Consider the following 20,316-nt stretch of genomic DNA (forward strand, 5'->3'; position numbering starts at 1 on the left):
AACAAACAACTTTCATTTCTTTTTAATATCCCTGGATACGTCTAATCTAAAAGTCACAATATTATGGTATAATAACATAAATAGGATTTCTCATTCTTCCCTTAAGGTCAAAGAGTAAATAGGAAAATAGCAAACCCCTATTATTACCGATGCCGCTGCCAACACAATGTAATACTCTGCAAGAAGTCAATGCAACTTCTTCCAGAACATTCTCTTATTATGGGTCTGTTGCTGGGCTGCACTAGAATGAAGGGCTGGATTTAAGTAGTTTGAGGTAAATTGGATCTTTTCATAAGTAAATAGGAAGTTATTCAACACATGAAAGGCTGCGTCCACACTGGGGATTGTTGAGCAGGGAAGAAAAAAAGCTTCACATCAAAATTTCTCTCCCTTTCTCCAAAACTTAAATTTAGAAGGGCTGCTTCTGAATGGTTAAAGTCAAACATCTGAAAACACAACTGAGTTCTAAAGTTGGAAATGCTTATACGTTATGAAAGGTAAACCTTAAATCAAACTGAAACTCAAGGAGCTATGTAGACACGTTACCTAAGCATGAAAAATCAAGAGATTAAATAATTAGGTGAAAAACATTAGTCAAAAATAGAAGATTTGTGGAAACAAACTCTGATGATATATGAGTGATCAAAGCAGAGAAGGAAATTCAGGAGCTGTATCAACAGAGCATACAGAAATTAGGATGACTTTTCAGCAAAGAACAGAGAGAGCCGAGGAGAGATTCAGCTAACAAAAACATCTGTCTTCTCATCAGAGATGCCTCTAGAACATCCCCACAGCCGAGAGCTCTCCCTTGCCACACAGCCATTCTGTTATTCTCTATTTCTTACCCGTTTTATTTTTCTCCATTAGCATTTATCACCACCTGATAAACTATATATTTAATGGATTATTTTGTAGCTCTTTAAAAAGAGTAACAGAAAAGGTCCTCAAAATCTTTGTTTTTTGATGACCCCCATTGCACTCAGTAGGTATATGATAAATACATGACAATGAACACTCAGTAGGTATGTGATAAATACATGACAATGAATGAATGGCATAGACCACTAGCTTTCAAGTAAGTTATTCTATTAGCTAGAGGAAAAATACTCCTTCTACAGTTATTTATAAGCTATTTTAATTCACTGAAATATGGAAAATCAAAACAATTTTATGGTGTGCAGAATGTATGCTGGTGTAGCGAATTTCAATTTAGCATTTTATAATTTAAAGAGCTGTCTATCTCACTTTCTATGACAATCAGGGTTTTTAATTTAAATTCTCACTCCTCACTCATTATTTGCACTCAAAAACACCTCTTACCTAATCACAAATTTCATGATGCCCTAAAATTCAAAATTATTTTCTATTTGCCTTTTGAGATATTTTTAGATAGGAATGATTCTAGAATTAATAAAACAAAGTACAAAGTCATGAGATTTTTGCAGTCTTTTTATCAACAAAAGCAGCTAACATCCTAGACTACTAGAATGTGGCAACAAGAGACAGGTGGAGTTGCTACTTTCAGACATAAGCTACAGAAGCACCATAAGGCACAGCTGCAAGTAAAATTTATGACCACACATGAATGTTTCTCCTATCCACCAGAGCAGGAACTCTTGCGGAAACAAGACTTGGCTTGTCCCTCTCCTGGCCAAGCCAGTGTCTGGCATAGGAGGGCTCCACTGTAAGTGCCTGCAGTGTGCCAAGAACAATGCCCATGAGTCAGGCTTTGCCATGACAACTGTCCACCACATGCTTGATCTCAAGGATAATGCAAGCACTTACAGAAATAAGGCAACGTGTTGAAAATCAATTTTGATAATGGCGCCAAAGCATTGCATTGTGGAATCTTGTCAAACCAGAAGAAGTGTTATTTAGGTATAAATGTTATTTACTCTAAAATAACTGTACATTGCGACTATGTGTTGCATAACATGCATTAATAAAAATCCAAAAATTTAAAGACAACTTATATATGTCTTACCCGTAACACCAAACAATGGAATTTCCTATTATGTTTGCTTGTATTTGTTTACCTCGGTATAAATAAAACTAGGATTCTCCAACCCCAGAAGTTAGAAAGCGAATCATCTATCTATGTGAACAGTCACTGGACACATGGTAAGAGAATGAAATAGACAAAAAACAGTCTTTGCCTGAGAACATGCTGCTAATGTAAAGGATAATTTAATATATATTTTACCTTTGCTGTCACTATAATCATAACTATAAAAAAGAACTTACTCAATTTTTTTTTGTATTTCAAATATAATTTAAGGGGCAAAGTTTCCAAAATACAAAAAAAAAAAAAAAAAAGGAAAGCCTCAATAGAGTTGGAGCTCAGTAGTCTGGATGCAGTCCTGAATTAGTTATTCTGCCCCAAAATGGAAATCTAGACAATTTCCCAGCCCCGGAGCTCACTACCCACTAACAGTTCCTCAGCTCTTGCTTCCCCGTCTTTTCTCTGATGAAGTCTGTGCCCTTGGACAAGTTATGCCACTACTCTATGTCTTAATTTCCACCTGGAAGAAATTACATGTGATATCTGTAACTTTTTTTATGGTTTTAAAGCATCTAGTGTATTGCCAGGAAAATAAGAAGTAATACCATAAATATTAGCTTGCATAGTGATTAAGGTGACATATTCAGCTGTTAGATGCTTTAAATGCATCTGATATCTAGATTAAATACTCTTTGGAAAAAGAAAAGTACTATAATGTGTTTTAAAAAGAAGAAGAGAAAAAATAAAAATAAAAAATAGAAAGAAGAAGAAGAAAAATATTAAGAAGTCTATGAGAAATGCTAGCAATACAAAAAAAAATTTGTTGAAACCTAAAAAGTAGATTCAGAGGAAACACAAATGCAGAGATATTCTACATAAAATATAAAAAAAATACAAAAACCATAAAGTTTTATGTAGTTATTATTGAGAAAGTGTTACCTATGATTCCTTATAGCACAAACTTGTATTAGATCTTATGGAATGTTGAAAGAACCTTAAAGATTGCTAAGGCATTGGTCATCTGTAGATGAAGGAATTGGGACCCCTGAGAGTTAAGTGGTTTACACATGGCACAACTAGTTATTATGCAGAGGTGGGGTTAGAACCCAGGTTTCTTGCTTCTCTGTCCAGAATTCTTTCAGCTCTCACGCTGTGTCTCATTTTAAGACAAGTGGCAATTCTCTTTCCTTCTGACAGCCTCTCTGCCTGAGCAACATGTAGCTCTAACCTTTCTTGCCTGCTCATGACAAGTAAACTCTCACAGTTATTACTCTGGTGCAAAAACCCCAAAGCAGATGATCATTAAATTGCATGATGCACAATTTCAATCACTCATTTGGATGGAGACTAATATCAAACAGAGTGGGGAAAAGTGGGATATTTGTCATAATTCTTGGCCTCTCCCTGTAGGGAGTGTGCACATAAAACAGTTTATTCTGCCAGCCCCTGTGGGGACTCTGAGGAAGTCACAGATACTCAGACTGTCCACCAGAGGTTGTCGCCTCCATGCAGCAGGTCTCCAGTGGCTCCCTGGCCACCATTAAGGGAGTTGGAGGAGGTACAAACCCATACACATTGTCACAAGTTGGCCAAACCTCCATAACTTATGTTCATCTCACAAAGCCTATGTAGGTTTCCTTTACACTACAATTTGCAGGGACCGCAATTTTTTTAACTATCGTTCAGAGCTGTACCCTCCAATGAATAGCCACTAACTTGAACATATATTCCAAATCAAACTGTACTCTAACTATAAAATACACACCAAATTTAGAAGAAAAAGAAATGGAAAAAGAAATATGAAATATATCATTAATATTTTTGTATTTTTTTTGGGGGGGGTGCAGTTTGGCTGGGGCCAGGTTTGAACCCGCCACCCTCGGTGTATGGGGCTGGCACCTTACCGACTGAGCCACAGGCGCTGCCCTCATTAATATTTTTGTATGAGTTACATCTTAAAATAATATTTAGCATATGTTAAGTCAAAGAAAATATATTAAAAATTTTTTAACCTGTTTCTTTTTATTTTTTAAAAAAACATAACCATTAGAAAACTTAAAATTATATATGTGGCACGCATTTTGTGGCACATACTATATTTCTGTGGGTCATTGCCACTTGAGTCATTAAATGAGTATGTTGATAATATTTGGACCCATTCTCATGAAACTATATACAGGAACTATGGTGGAAATTTCAAAAGGTTTTTGAAGATCTTAGGGCAACATTGTGAGGCTGATACACAACATGTCATATGCATAACTCAGTCAGGCCTTTGCTCATAGTCAGCCATAACAGATACGGCTACATTCTTTCCCACCCCATAGGAAAAGAAAGAGAATACATGAACTATTAACATTTAAAAAGGCATCATAAGCCAGGTGTTGTGGCAGGTGCCTTTAGTCCCAGTCACTGGAGAAGCTGAGGGAAGAGAACCACTTGAGCCCAGGAGTTTGAATGTTGCTGTGAGCTATGATGCTACTCCACTCTACTAAGGGTGACAAAGTGAAAATCTGTCTCTAAAAAACAAATAAACAAAAATAAAAAAGGCATCAAAAAAAAAAGAATTGGGAAGAAATCTATTAAAAGTCAATGAATACATGTACCACAATTTGCTAGTCCATTCGTGGGTCGATGGGCACTTGGGCTTCTTCCATAACTTCGCAATTATGAATTGGGCTGCAATAAACATTCTGGTACAGATGTCTTTGTTATATTGTGATTTTTGGTCTTCTGGGTATAAACCTAGTAAAGGAATTATAGGATCGAATGGCAGGTCTATTTTTAGGTCTCAAAGTAGTCTCCAAACATCCTTCCAGAAGGAACATAATTAGTGTGCTTTCCCACCAGCAGTGTATAAGTGTATATGTATACCATGGAATATTATGCAGCCTTAAAGAAAGATGGAGACTTTACCTCTTTCATATTTACATGGATGAAGCTGGAACATATTCTTAGCAAAGTATCTCAGAAATGGAAGAAAAAGTATCCAATGTACTCAGCCCTACCATGAAGCTAAACTATAGCTTTCACATGAAGGCTATAACCCAACTATAGCACAAGATTATGAGGAAAGGGCCAAGGAAGGGGAAGGGAGGGGGGAGGTTAGGGTGGAGGGAGAGTAATGGGTGGGGCCAGACCTAGGGAGCATCTTAGAATGGGTACAGACGAAACTTACTAAAGGCAGAATACAAATGTCTACATACAATAACCAAGAAAATGCCATGAAGGCTACGTTGAACAGTTTGATGAGAATATTTCAGATTGTATATGAAACCAGTACATTGTACCCCTTGATTGCACTAATGTACACAGCTATGATTTAACAATAAAAAAGTCAATGAATAGCCTAAGAAACATTACAGAGCACTTTGAGGAAAATCATTTATTATAAAATTATACCTTTACTGTGACTGCAACTTAAAAGGTCTACAAGCACATACTTAAGCACATCTGCTTAAGTCATCAAGAATTTGTTTGGAGCCGGCGCGAAAGACGCGAGTTAGCTGCCTAGAAGTGAAGAAGGAGAAGGCGCAAGTGGGAAAAAGGGTTGTTTTAGGATGCCCTCCAAATCTCTGGTCATGGAATATTTGGCTCATCCTGGTGCTTTCACCTTGGCTGCTGGAGTTGCTTGTGGTATGTGCCTGGGCTGGGGCCTCCGAGTACGTTTTGGGATGCTTTCCAAAGGCTTGACGAGCAAGACAGACACAGAGACAGGCACTGAAGCAAGCATCTTAGGAGAAAGTGGGGAGTACAAAATGATTCTTGTGGTTCGAACTGACTTAAAGATGGGAAAAGGAAAAGTGGCTGCCCAATGCTCTCATGCTGCTGTTTCTGCCTACAAGCAGATTCAAATGAAAAACCCTGAAGTGCTCAAACAGTGGGAGTATTGTGGCCAGCCCAAAGTGGTGGTCAAAGCTCCCGATGAAGAAACCCTGGTTCAGTTACTGACCCATGCGAAAATGCTGGGACTGACTGTAAGTTTAATCCAAGATGCTGGACGTACTCAGATTGCACCAGGCTCTCGAACTGTGCTAGGAATTGGGCCAGGACCAGCAGACTTAATTGACAAAGTCACTGGTCACCTAAAACTTTACTAGATGGACTTTTACGACGACAATTCCTCTATCAGGTGTTTGATGCTTGTCAAATTTTAACAATAAAAGCTGAATTTCTTCCCTCAATTTAAATGTTCTTGAGATGAAAATAAAACCTATTCCTGTGCTTTTCCATCATGTAAAAAAAAAAAAGAATTTGTTTGAATGCCTCCAGTAAATGCTATTTTAAAATGTATAGAAATATACATATTTCAAAGATTCACAATAAAAAAAAAATGTCAGCTCTTTTTTTTTTTTTTTTTGAGACAGAGTCTCACTATATCGCCCTCGGTAGAGTGCCGTAGGGTCATGGCTCACAGCAACCTCAAACTCTTGGGCTTAAGCAATTCTCTTGCCTCAGCCTCCCAAATAGCTGTGACTACAGTAGCCTGCTACAAACCCAGCTATTTTTTTTGCTACAGTTGTTGTTTAGCAGGCGTGGGCTGGGTTCAAACCCACCAGCCCTGGTGTATGTGGCTGGTGCACCCTAACCACTGAGCACAGGCACCAAACCTGTCAGCTCTTTTTTTTTAAGTTAGAGTATTTAAAGACTAGAGCCCTTAGCTTGTCGTAATGATGTAGCCATTGTCCTTGGCCAAGAGCTTAAACTCTCAGACCTGTTGTGTGGTGTCCAAAGAAATATTTTGAGGATTAACTAATAGGATGTGTAGTAACCAGTGGTATGCCACAGGTACTCAAGATGTGTTAACTCTTCCTTGTCAAAAATAACATATAATCTACAGATGTCAGGAAGCCGAGGCATGCTGACTTGTTCTCTTTCAGGCTCACACTATGCTTGAAATGTTAGTTCTGTAATCTCACTGGCCATTTTATTGAGCTATGGGTTATATGGTTCTTAGGGGTTTCCAGACTTCTCCTACTCTTTTTTTTTTTTTTTTGGTAGTTCTAAAAAATATAAACCAATTGGCAAGACAAATAACAGTATGTTTCTTGATTCATTCAGAAAATATATCACATATTTGCCAATTTCCAGGCACAAAGCTAAGAATATTAGAGTGAACAAAATAAATAAGGATTTGGCTATTATGGAGTGTAACATGTTGGAGGAATGTGGAGACATTGCTAATGGCCTACCAAATCCCCATTCTGCCCAATTTTCTTTCTTTTTTTTTTTTTTTGTAGAGACAGAGTTTCACTTTATGGACCTCGGTAGAGTGCCATGGCATCACACAGCTCACAGCAACCTCCAACTCCTGGGCTTAAGCAATTCTCTTGCCTCAGCCTCCCAAGTAGCTGGGACTATCTGCCCAATTTTCAGTACTAACGCCATCTTTACTTTGTTTACATAGGGAATTGCCTCTATCTAGTGACTCAGCTCTTCCCAGTGACATGTGAGGGGCAGTATACTAAGATTTCCCAGAAAGTCACTGTTTCCTAGAATTAAAGGAACAGGTCAGCTGATCATAAATTTTTGCCCTTTATTCTTCCCTTGACCTGGAATGTGTTATCTAGAGCTGCAATGGCCAGACTGTGCAATACTCTAAGTAAACAGGAGTTCATCTTACCTCAGTGAGAATAGCCCTTATCACAAGGTCCCAAAATTGCAGATGCTAGCATGGGTACACAGAGAGAGGAACACTTATGCACTGTTGATGGAATTGCAAACTAAGATAGCCCCCTTGGAAAGAAGTATGGAGAATCTTCAAAGAGCTAAAAGTAGATCTTCCCTTTGATCCTGCAATCCCATTATTAGTTATTTAACCAGAAAGAAAATAATAAATTATTTTATCATAAGGACATTTACACTTGAATGTTTATAGTGGCTCAATTCACAATCATAAAGTTGTAGAAACAACCCAAGTGCTCATCAACACAGGAGTGGATTAATAAACTGTGGTGTATGTTCACCATGGAATGCTATCAAGCCATAAAACAAGATAGAGACTTTGCATTGTTTATATTTACCTGGATGGATTTGGAGAACATTCTCCCAAATAAAGTATCTCAAGAATGAAAAAGCAAGAATCCTGTATACCCAGTACTAAGTTGAAACTAGTAGATCAACAATTGTTAAGTCCTCACAAGTGAAAAACACAGTAAATTCAAGAACAGAGAGAGGGGTTTTGGTAAGTTCCTACCTAATGGGTACAATGTAGGGTATAGGACATACTTCCTGATGAAGGACTCAACTGTAACTCAGACTTTACCCTATCTAACTGTAGGTACCCTTATATTAATCCAAAATTTTTTAAAAATTTAAAAAAAGTTTTAAAAGATGGGTACAGTCTGATGGCTGAAGTCAGGGCTGCATCCCTGAACAATTTTGCCAAGACTTCTTATAACCTGAGAAAAACAAATTTCTTGAATACTTTTAAGCCACAGTTTGTCAGGGAAATGCCTCGAAATGCATTTCTAATTTCTAGAATAGGCATGCCACAGGATGTCAACTGAGATTTGGTCCAGGAATTACAGGTGAGTCTTTGTCAAGATGAGGACACAATATACAAAATGTATGCCGTTATAAATTCAGGGAACCAGCAGGGTTTGGAGTCAGCAACCTCACTAGGATGCTTTCTGAGAGGCCAGCTGAGAGATGTGGGTCTGTGAGTAACCGTAACACACCCTCCCCAGTGAACATAAATGTGAGTCTAGAAGGGAGAGGAGGGCCAGCATTCTGGGAGGTATACTATCTCTTTCTCAGTCATCCCCCTAGAAGACACCTCTGTTGCCAAAGCCAAGGGGTCAGTTACCAACTACAAAGCTTGGTGGCGTCCAAACCATCTTTCCCTCCACTGGGAGCTGATGCCTGGCTCTGTTTTGAGAATCAGTGATTGCTGTCTAGTACCGAGGGTGCGGGGGCTTACAGAAAGCATCAGCAGAGTGCTGGCTGACCTGAGAAAGAAGACACACAGTGCCTCAGTGGCATGGCACATGTGTATATATGAGCTTCCCAGGTGTCAAAGACACGCACAGACAGTGGCTTGAGCCACGTGCTTCAACAGTAGATCCCACAGCAAGAGTATGTGGGTACAGGGTGCAGTGGTGGAGGTTGGCCCAGAACCAGCATCCTCATGACAGGGAAATAGGGCCTGAGGAGAAATTGACAAGGCCCCCAGAAATACCTACACGTGTGCCCTACAGGAGAGCCAGCAATCCCACATCTGCCACACACAGAACTCTGGCAGGCCGCATGGGTCTGAGAAGCCTCGAATCCAACAGAAAGGAAACGTTACTCTCACCATGGGCAAACAGGCATGAACCTCTGTCTCTCCTCCTTCCTCCTTGCCACAGACACTGAGTAAGGAGAAAAGGGCAGGGCACATGTGGGACTCAGGTTATACTTCCCTCTCTGTTGCACACATTTAGAGTAACAGAAAGTTCAGCCAGAGGTGGGAAACCGTGAGAAGAAGAGATGAAAGAAAAGAAAATTAAAGACTTCAGGTTTAAAATGAATAAGATGGATTTCAAAGAACCTTGAGTGTAAAATTTAAAAAAGAAAAGAGAAAGGAGAAATTTACATAGTTAGGCCAAGATTAAAGCTTCAGGCAAGGAGGAATTCAACACAGGAGTACTTGGGGGGATGGGCACTTAGAGGACAGAAATTAAACCAGCTCATCCTTCTGGAGCCTCAATAAATAAATAGATACAATAGTGTATTAGCCATATTGATGGTTACATATTTTAAAAAGTCTCCCCTTTCATGAGACAGTGTGAAGGGTGTGATGAGAGCACGCACTGGAAGGCCAGGACCTTGTTTGCAGGGGGGTGGGGATGGGGTGCGAGGCGGAAGCGGTGGAGGTAAGTGAGCGGACTCTGAGCGGGAGAGGGGACCGTGGGGAGCAGCAGCCCAAGACGGTGCCTGTGTCCTAGGAGGCCTGAGGTTGGGCAGGTCCTGAAGAGCCCTTGAAAATCTGAAGGCCCATGTAGTCTGAGCACCACTGGGCAGAAGTGAAAGAGGCACTCGGGGTGGAAGGGCCAGGCAGATAACAAAGCCTAAAGGGTCATTTGTATGAAAAGAGTTACTCAACCTGTCCCTAGGAAGAGACGGACGCTTGTGTCGGGCATGAGAGAGCAAGCACACACTCCAATTCTCCCGCTTCTGCACCAGCAAAGGCGGAGACGGTGGACATTCTGCTCCGCCAACTCTACCCGCACCTTGGTGAGTCTGTGTGCAGCGCGCCCTCCCTCGGCAGGTTTGGGCAGTGGCTGCCGTCTGGGAGAAAGAGCAGGGCCCTGTACCGTGCTGCGCAAGCTGGCTGGAAAAAGGTTGTGAAGTGCCTTGCAGGTTCTCAGGCTTCAAATAGCGACTTCAGGTGGCTCAGCCCCAGGGCTTCTTAGACTCAAGTAACTTTGGCACTTTCCCCACTACTTTAAACATACAGATTTCAGGGATTCTGCCTGCTGGGCTGTATCTTTTAAAAGCAGGCTTCGCCTACTCTAGTCTTGTCTAAGCAGAAAGCATCTAGTATCCTCTAGGTCTTACAACTTCTGAAGGCTCGAGATGTGATGGTTCAGATGTAGCAGGAAAACCTCTGCAGGATTTCCCCCCAGCGGGCTGGCAGCCTCTCTTCGGACTTACCTTCGTTAGACGATTTAAGGGGCAGAAAGCAGAAGGACATCACAGTTCGGTGGCTGGTTCTCCTCCCCTTTCCTAAAGAGGTGGCGATCCCAACTGTAACTTCCCTAGCCTCCTGGTGGCCCAGGAATGTTGGCTGTGAATTGCAGTTCAGCTACCTGTGAGGTCTAGCCTCATCTTTAGCTAGCTGAACTTAGTATGAATTCATGTGAGGCTGATTTTCAGGAGACAAGGAATGAATTCCATGTAATTGAGCAAATACACGACAATGGTTCCTCAAAGTCACACCCTATTCATTCAACTCAATTTCATTTGTCAGCTACCAGGCAGGAGGTGGTAGAAAATCCAAAGGATTAACTTTAGAAGCAATAAATGTGCCTTTTGGAAACAGAACAAACACTTACCCCAACTTCTGGTGGGGGATCCTTATGTTCAGGCAGGACACTGGTTCGAACCTATGGAGAAAACCAAACATTTTCTACATGACTTTGGCATAGAAATTAGCACAGAAGCTTCACAAAGGTGCTCAGTTTCAATTTCCTTCATCTGGTGTCAATTCAGACTTATGGTTAATCATTAATAAAGTTACCGCTGTGCAACACCTGTCACAGCACAGCCCTTTATGTTATTATTCTTAAATTTCCTAATTTTATATGGAAGCAGAGCTGCCTGGATCCTCACCCCATCACTGGTGGGGACCCTCACCCCATCCCCCAGAGCTTCCATACATACTCAATAAATATTTATTCTCCAAATGAGTATCCAAACCCACACTCCTTATAGGATGTGAGTTTCACACACACTTGAAATTTCTGGATAACATCATTTGAATTCCTTTGAAAAGTAATTCTCAACTGGGGGGAAGGGAATAGTGTAAACAACAGCTGGAAAAGCTTTCCATGTAAGTGTTTCAAGTGAAGTATCAACTCCTCAGGTAATCAGTGAATATATATCTTCTATTGAGTGGTGATTCTCAGTCCCAGCTGTGCATTAGAATCACCTGGGGGAACTTTTCAAACTTTTGATGAACCCCCCCCCCACCACCAGATATTCTGATTCTAATGCACAGCAACTGATTCTATTTCTATGGTTGTCTTAAAAAATGTTTCAAATGAAAAAGAAAACCACAATTATTTTTTCACTTCAGGAAAACGTAGTAAAAGCAAGAAAAAACATTTAACTGAAATCTAGTATGTCTTAATTTGAAATGAAGACGAGATAACAAGTTAAATGAATGCAGAGCAATACATAAGCACATCCTGTTTAACTGGAGAGCATCTGGGCAAGGAGGGAGGGATTCTGGAACAGTGGCCCGGGGATACTAGATGCACCAACATTATAAGGGGTCATTTCAACAAAATCTCTTGGGAGGTGCAGCTGCAAATCATACTTCTTTTACAGTACCTTAAGTCCTGACATCCCTGACTAGATCAGATCAATTCTCTCAGGTTGAAGAGATGTTTATAATACCCTAACACATCAAAAGACTGGAGCCAGCTCCTAATGGCCTACTAGTCTTTGGCACAGTTTCCATTTCCTTGAAAAAAGCTGCAAGCCATAGCAAAATGTGCATTTTAACTTCTAGCTTAACTCTCTCTTTCTTTGTTTCTTTATAACAGATCCAGAACTATCTCACTTGCACAATTTGTCAGGCATTATAACTCAAAATTGTTCACCAGAGCACAAAATAAATGACAGGACAGATCCCAACAGAGAAAACAACACAATTTGTAGAACACAATCAACGCAGGATTGCATGATAGAGTGCTCACTAGCTAAGAACACTGGCAGTTTGGTAGCTTTGTTAATGTTCTTTGGCCCAGATGTACCATTCAGTCTCATTATCTGAGAGTTATCAGCTGGCCTCGAAGGATGGCGATCCTGTATATAACCAGCAGGTTGCAGTAAACAATATAGTCTGTATATATGTGAACTTTATCTATATAGTGTATATAAATATGAATTCTCTCTATCCATATACATACAAACACAAGCAGATATGGTGTGATGAATTATACACAGTGTGAATAAATATCCAACACATACACATGCTGATAGGGGCCTAAACCCTTCCTCCTCCTCCCCTCCTAGAACAAAGTGCCTCCCTGGCCCGCCCCAAGACTTCTGCCGGAAAGACCCTAGCCCACCAAAGCCTTCCAGCAACCTGTGGAATCTTCCTCCCGCTATGACCAGTACAAAAACAAGCCCCAAACCACTCTCAACGTAGTCCTCATCTTTGCCCAAGCGGGTCTCAGTCCCCTTTCATTAAACGGGGACTGAACCTCTCTTGGTCTCATCTCTGTGTACACTGCCAACCCCCTTTCACATATATGTGTGCATGTAGACATTACTTTAAGAAAACATTTGACAGCCTTATAACATCTTCCAAAAAAGATATGCTTGAATTTACAAAATGTTAAAGACAGTCAGAAATTGGTAAGGGTCAAGACTGGGCACAGTGGCTCATGCCTATAATCCTAGCACTTTAGGAGGCCAAGGTGGGTGGATTGCCTGAGCTCAGAAGTTCAAGACCAGCCTGAGCAAGAGCGAGACCCCATCTCTAAAAATAGCGAGGTGTTCTGGCAGGCACCTGTAGTCCCAGCTACTTGGGAGGCCAAGGCAAGAGAATCACTTGAGTTCAAGAGTTTGAGGTTGCTGTGAGCTATTACACCACAGCACTCTACCAAAGGCGACAAAATGAAACTCTGTCTCAAAAAAGAGAAAGAAAAAAAGAAATTGGTAAAGGTCAACATATACACAACTGTATGAAATACTTGATTTGGATGACATATATGTACATATATACATATATAAATATAAAACAATGTGATTAATATTGGACAAATGTAGAAAAATTCTGAAAATTCCTGTAACATGGGTCATTGAACTAAATTTATATTAATTTTATAAGTAGAGCACTCATTTACTTCTCATAAATATGAATGAATTACAGAGGAAAAAGAAGATTTTTATCCCACAGTTGTATACATGAAAAAGAATCTAAAGATATTCGTGGACTAGTTAGCCATATCCAGGGTGTGTGTATGTGTGTGTGTGTGGAGAGAAAATGAGAGGAGTGATGAAGAGAAAAAAATAAACTTTACTTTCACTTTACATAACACAAGTATAAGTATATGTATATTGTACATTTTTCTATATTGGGGTGTGTTTAAGCCACTAGCAGAGTTCCTGATTTAGAAAAACTGATGAAAGACAATTCTAAATTCTATATTCTAAATTCAACTCTATATTCTGTAAAGTTAAATTTGAATTCTAAATTCTGTAAAGTCTTATTTTTATATAAAACATCTATTTGATCAGCATATATGTATAGTTCTAAACCTTTTTTTATGTTTGAGGTCAATACTACTGAGGTTATGGTACAATGACACTTTCCTTAAGTAAAATACATTTCTCCTTACAGTGAACATGAACTAAGTGGCAAGCACTGGGTTTGACAGTGAAGAAGGTCCGATTGATTCCCTTCTTTGGGACTTCAGAGTCTAGTGAGTGGGACAAAGCATAAATAATTCAGTACAATGCAGTGAGTGCATTTAGATGAAAGAATAACTAGTTCTTCCCCTGTGAGTGTCAGGATAAGCTTTATAGAAGAGGTAGTCTGGATTTTGAAGGATGAATAGGAGTTTATACAGCAAGGATATGATAAAGCAAGGAGGGTAGTATGTTGTGTTCAGGAAAGAGTATTCTGATGATGCTACTGATGCCCTGAAGGAGAAAGCCTGGAGTTACACATGTTTGGGGGAATAGGCTGGGGCCCTTTGCTCTAGAGGGCCATCTGTCATGGAATAAAATTGAAGTTCGATTTCATTTATTTATTTACTCCAGCAACAGAAAATCGGAGAAGGTATTTGAATAGAGGAATGACACAATCAGAGACCCTCGAATCATTCCAACTCTGCCTCTAGGTCGCCGTGGGAGAGTTATTTAACCTGCTCAAGCCAGTTACCTTTCAGCCTTTGTGTTAGTTATTTAACATGGGGTTAATACGCAGAGCCTGTAGGTTGTGATGTTACATCATTTTGTGATTGTGGAATAGCACCTACCCCAGAGACAGGGGAAGAAATGAGAGAAAAAGAAAGAGAGGGAAGAAGCTAGAAAATGAGGAGGGAAGGGTGGCACCTGTGGTTCAGTGAGTAGGGCGCCTGCCCCATATACCGAGGGTGGTGGGTTCAAATCCGGCCCCGAACAAACTGCAACAAAAAAAAAAATAGCGGGGCACTGTGGCAGGTGCCTGTAGTCCCAGCTACTTGGGAGGCTGAGGCAAGAGAATCACCTAAGCCCAGGAGTTGGAGGTTGCTGTGAGCTGTGTGACACCACGGCACTCTACCGAGGGTGACAAAGTGAGACTCTGTCTCTAAAAAAAAAGAAAATGAGGAGGGAAGAGAAGAATAAAAAGGAGGGGAAAAGGAAGGAAGGGAAGCAGAGAAGGAGGACAGAAAGGGAAGAAGGGAAGAATATGTCACTGAAAAATAATGAACCCTGAACAGATTTAGATAAGACATGCTGATGAGGGAGGGTGAGGCCATGGCTGTCACTGTAGCGTTTGGAATGTTCCAGTTCATGGACAGTGTCATGCCTCCCGAGAGTACTAGCCTTCCTTAGGAATCCATTTTCCCTTTTTTGGTCCTATCAGTAGTTCATCTCCCTATTTTTCTTCACTATGTCCCTCCCTGTCCCTTTTCGGAACATAAGAATGTCTTCCTTATTCCAAACTTAAAGTTCTTATTGCTTTTTTTTTGTTGAGACTTTTATGATGTCAAATAAAGCAAGGTAGAGCAATTAATAGGAGTGACTATGCAGAAGATCGGGTTATATATTACATCTTGAGTGTTTCTTAATTCTCACATAAAACATATTTCCTTCCTTATCAACCTTTGCAATGAAAGGTGCAAAATTTTACTAAATTTATCTTGAAAACAAAACAAAACAAAACAAACTCGGGTAGTATATATTACATTATACTCATTCTTTCATAAAATCCCTATAGGTTATCTCCTAAACCTTAATAGTTCCCAAGCAAGAGACTGCACTTGCCACTGCAGTGGCCGAATACAGTACTTTGATGGAACAAAGCTATCTAGTCAATCTTGTTACAAAGAGCACAGGTGTTGCTATCCTGGGGGATGGGATTGCTGCATTTTTTGTATGAGTATGAGGCAGTGGGGATGCCTGAAATGGTAGGACTTGTTGAGGATCCAGACCAGAGAAGAAGGCTGTGCCCCCTGTGTCTGCACAGGGCAGAAGCATGTCCTCATTGGTAAGTGAGGAAGGAGTAGCCTCTCACAGTCTCAGCTAACAGGCAGAGGGAAAGGATTTGGTCACACAGAGGAACACCTCTAGGCAGGGCGAAGGCCCAGATCCTCTTCTGAGAATATGGACACATCTGGTAATGTCTCTGATGATGAGTGTGCCATTAGGATCTTTGCCTAATACAGAGGTTACTCTAATTCTCTATGTGCTTCCAATTAGAATATATAATATCATCACATTTTCTTGTTCTACTTGGAATGAGACACATAACTGCCTTAGTATTCAAACATATGAAAATCTAACTGGAACAGAAATGTTTAGCCCCTTTCCACAATATAAATTTTCTGGAAGGAAGCTGCCCAGTCAGGGTTATATATCCTGGGGCCCCTTGTACCCAGGGATAGCCATATAACTAGGTCACTCCAGTGAAATGTGGTTGCATAAAAGCTGGATTTTCCAAAAATGGATATAATGTGCCTTCTTCGGTATCTTTCTTCCTCCAGTGGCCAGAAATAAAGGAGCCCAGTCCTTAGGTCAGGGGTTCTCAAACTGCAGCCCGCAGACCACATGAGGCGGTGTGATTATATTTGTTCCCATTTTGTTATTTTACTTCAAAATGAGATATGTGCAGTGTGCATAGGAATTTGTTCATAGTTTTTTTTTTTTTTTAACTATAATCCGGCCCTCCAACAGTCTGAGGGACAGTGAACTGGCCCCCTGTTTAAAAAGTTTGAGGACGCCTGCCTTAGGTGATGAAAGAGCTTCACTTGGGTCCAAAAAAATGACCACACAAAAGAAAACCATCTGCCAGCCATCACTACCACCATTAGAATATTCAATGCTTGTGTTAGTTTTCTACTGGTGTGCAAGAAAGTACCACAAACTTAGCCCACTTATAAATAATATGCACTTATTCATTCATAGTTCGATAGGTCAGAAGTCCAGGTAGAATGTCTGGGTTCTCCACTCAGGTCTCACAGGTCTGAAATCAAGGCATCATCAGGCTGGGTCCTCATTCCGAGACTTCACTAGAGAAAGATGTGCTTCTAAGCCCCCTCAGACTGTTCTCAGAACTCAGTTTCTTGCCACTCCAGAACCAACATCTTCATTTTCCAGATGGCTTTTTCTTATTTTTTTTTGTCACCCTTGGTAGAGTACTGTGGTGTCATAGCTCACAACATCCCCAAGCTCTTAGGCTCCAGCAATTCTCTTGCCTCAGTCTCCCAAGTAGCTGGGATTACAGATGCCCACCACAACACCTGGCTATTTTTAGAGATGGGGTTCATCCAGAACCCCAGGGTTCTTGCTCAGGCTGGTTTCAAACCTGTGAGCTGAGGCAATCCACTACCTCTCAGAGTGCTAGGATTACAGGCTTGAGCCATAGCAGATGGCTTTTAATAGAAGGCTGCTTTGCACTGCTAGAGGCCATGCACACCCATTCCTTGTCTGAGGGCCTCCTCCATCACCAGATCCAGCTATAGACAACCTTCTTGGCCTTGAATCTTCCTTGCACTTCTGTTTTCAGAAAGATCACACTCTTTTTTAAGGGCTTTCCTCAGATGCTCTCCCCATCTCATAGTCAATTGAGGCATATAATACAACCTAATCCTGGGAGAACGCCACCATCTCACAGTCCTGGGGAGTATCTGAGAATGTATAGCATGGAGTGGTAATTTAGGTACCATCTTAGAATTCTGCCTACCACAATGATCAAGAAATAAACTTTTTTGGTGATGAGATGCTGAAATTTGGATGTTTTCATTAGTTTCAGCAACCAGCATAATCTAGACCTTTCATTTGTTTTAAATGAAATTTTAGATTTAGTGTATGGTTATGAGGAAATAAAGCAAAATGGCTACTATTAAATCTTAAATCACTATTTTAAGGCCAGCAAACAGGCATTAAGCACTTATTATGATTCAGCCCTATTACAAGGACTAGGCATCTCAGAGAGTCAGAGATTAAGAAGACAAGGTATTTTTTGCCCAGAGGCAATAGCAATGACATGGTGAGAATCAAAATATCTAGTAATAATGGCTAAGAATCTGCAACTGTCAAAAGTGTTTCAGCTGTTCTTAGATAAAGATTTTTCTAAGCTAGGCATGGTAGCTCACACATGTAATTCTAGCATTTTGGGAGGTTGAATAGGGAGAATTGCTTGAGCCCAGGAATTTAAGAGCAAGAGTAAGACCCTGGGCAAGAGTAAGACCTCATCCCTACAGAAAAAAAGTTTTTGTTTTAAATAGCCTGTTGTGGGGACATGCATCTTTAGTCCCAGCTACTCCGAAAGCTGACAACGGATGATTGCTTGAACCCAAGAGTTATAGGCTGCAGTGAGCTAAGATGATACCACTGCATTCTAGTAATTCTAACAATTACTAAAATTGTTTTATTTTAGTGAAAACAATAGCAAAAAAAAAAAGTGCTACCCTAAAACGCTTGTTATTTTTTTTTTTAATTTTTTTATTAAATCATAACTGTATACAATGATATGATTATGGGGCATCATACACTCACTTCATAAACCATTTGACACATTTTTATCACAGTGGTTAACATAGCCTTTCCGGCGTTATCTCAGTTACTGTGCCAAAACATTTACATTCTACATTTACCAAGTTTCGCAAATACCCCTATAATATGCACCACAGGTGTGATCCCACCGATTCCCCTCCCTCTACCCACCCACCCCCTTTCCCACTTCCCCCTATTGTTAAGTTGTAGCTGGGTTCTAGCTTTCATGTGAGAGTCCCAAATTAGTTTCATAGTAGGGCTGTGTACATTGGGTATTTTTTCTTCCATTCTTGGGATACTTTACTAAGAAGAATATGTTCCAGCTCCATCCATGTAAACATGAAAGAGGTAAAGTCTCCATCTTTCTTTAAGGCTGCATAGTATTCCATGGTATACATATACCACAATTTATTAATCCATTCGTGAATCGATGGGCACTTGGGCTTTTTCCATGACTTAGCTATTATGAATTGGGCTGCAATAAACATTCTGGTACAAATATCTTTGTTATGTTGTGATTTTTGGTCTTCTGGGTATATGCCCAGCAGAGGAATTACAGGATTGAATGGCAGATCTATTTTTAGATCTCTGAGTGTTCTCCATATATCTTTCCAAAAGGAATGTATTAATTTGCATTCCCACCAGCAGTGCAGAAGTGTTCCCCTTTCTCCGCATCCACGCCAGCATCTCTGGTCTTGAGATTTTGTGATATAGGCTAGTCTCATTGGAGTTAGATGATATCTCAAAGTAGTTTTGATTTGCATTTCTCTGATGATTAAAGATGATGAGCATTTTTTCATATGTCTGAAGGCCGTGCGCCTGTCTTCTTCAGAGAAGTTTCTCTTCAAATTCCTTGCCCAGCCTGCGATGGGATCCCTTGTTTTTTTCTTGCTGATGCGTTTGAGTTCTCTGTGGATTCTGGTTATTAAACCTTTGTCAGAGTTATACCCTGCAAATATCTTCTCCCATTCTGAGGGCTGTCTGCTTGCTCTGCTTACTGTGTTCTTAGCTGTGCAGAAGCTTTTTAGTTTGATCAAGTCCCAGTAGTGTATTTTTGAAGCTGCTTCAATTGCCCGGGGGGTTCTCCTCATGAAATACTCACCCAGACCAATTTCTTCAAGGGTTTTCCCTGCATTCTCCTCTAGTATTTTTATAGTTTCATGTCTTAAGTTTAAATCTTTAATCCAATAAGAGTCTATCTTAGTTAATGGTGAAAGGTGTGGGTCCAATTTCAGTCTTCTGCAGGTTGCCAGCCAGTTCACCCAGCACCATTTGTTAAATAGGGAATCTTTTCCCCACTGAATGTTTTTAATTGGCTTGTCAAAAATCAAATAGCGGTAAGTAGCTGGATTCATCTCTTGGTTCTCTATTCTGTTCCAGATATCTACTTCTCTGTTTTTGTGCCAATACCATGCTGTTTTGATCACTATCGATTTGTAGTAAAGTCTGAGGTCTGGTAGTGTGATTCCTCCTGTTTTGTTTTTATTTCTGAGTAATGTCTTGGCTATTCGAGGTTTTTTCTGATTCCATATAAAACGAAGTAATGTTTTTTCAAGATCTTTAAAATATGACAGTGGAGCTTTAATAGGGAGTGCGTTGAAATTATATATTGCTTTGGGTAGTATGGACATTTTGATAATGTTGATTCTTCCTAGCCATGAGCATGGTATGTTTTTCCATTTGTTAACATTTTCAGCTATTTCTTTTCTTAGAATTTCATAGTTCTCTTTATAGAGATCTTTCACGTCTTTTGTTAGGTAAATTCCCAAATATTTCATCTTCTTTGGCACTACTGTGAATGGGATAGAGTCCTTAACTGCTTTTTCAATTTGACTGTTGTTGGTGTATATAAAGGCTACCGATTTATGAATGTTGATTTTGTAACCTGAGACGCT

The 20,316-nt window shown here is 40.2% G+C and overlaps 2 protein-coding genes across 5 annotated transcripts in view; one reads left to right on the forward strand and one right to left on the reverse strand.

Annotated features, from left to right (window-relative positions):
- INPP4B (inositol polyphosphate-4-phosphatase type II B) overlaps nt 1–20,316 on the reverse strand; it is an 881,338-nt gene that overhangs the window by 260,717 nt on the left and 600,305 nt on the right. For all 4 annotated transcript variants that reach the window (XM_053582182.1, XM_053582180.1, XM_053582181.1 and 1 more), the window contains one exon: nt 11,041–11,091. In XM_053582182.1, the coding sequence (XP_053438157.1) occupies nt 11,041–11,091 (51 nt within the window). The remainder of the gene's footprint in view (nt 1–11,040; nt 11,092–20,316) is intronic.
- Nucleotides 5,492–6,228, forward strand: LOC128579971 (peptidyl-tRNA hydrolase 2, mitochondrial-like). Its single transcript, XM_053582184.1, has one exon. The coding sequence runs from the start codon at nt 5,563–5,565 to the stop codon at nt 6,100–6,102; it is 540 nt and encodes a 179-aa protein (XP_053438159.1). The 5' UTR covers nt 5,492–5,562; the 3' UTR covers nt 6,103–6,228.

The sequence above is a fragment of the Nycticebus coucang genome, chromosome 1 (assembly GCF_027406575.1).
Source record: "Nycticebus coucang isolate mNycCou1 chromosome 1, mNycCou1.pri, whole genome shotgun sequence".
In the NCBI taxonomy this organism is placed as follows: Eukaryota; Metazoa; Chordata; class Mammalia; order Primates; family Lorisidae; genus Nycticebus; species Nycticebus coucang.

What these genes read in the sequence shown, in the direction of transcription:
- LOC128579971 (XM_053582184.1), top strand. Translation starts at nt 5,563, where the DNA reads ATGCCCTCCAAATCTCTGGTCATGGAATATTTGGCTCATCCTGGTGCT.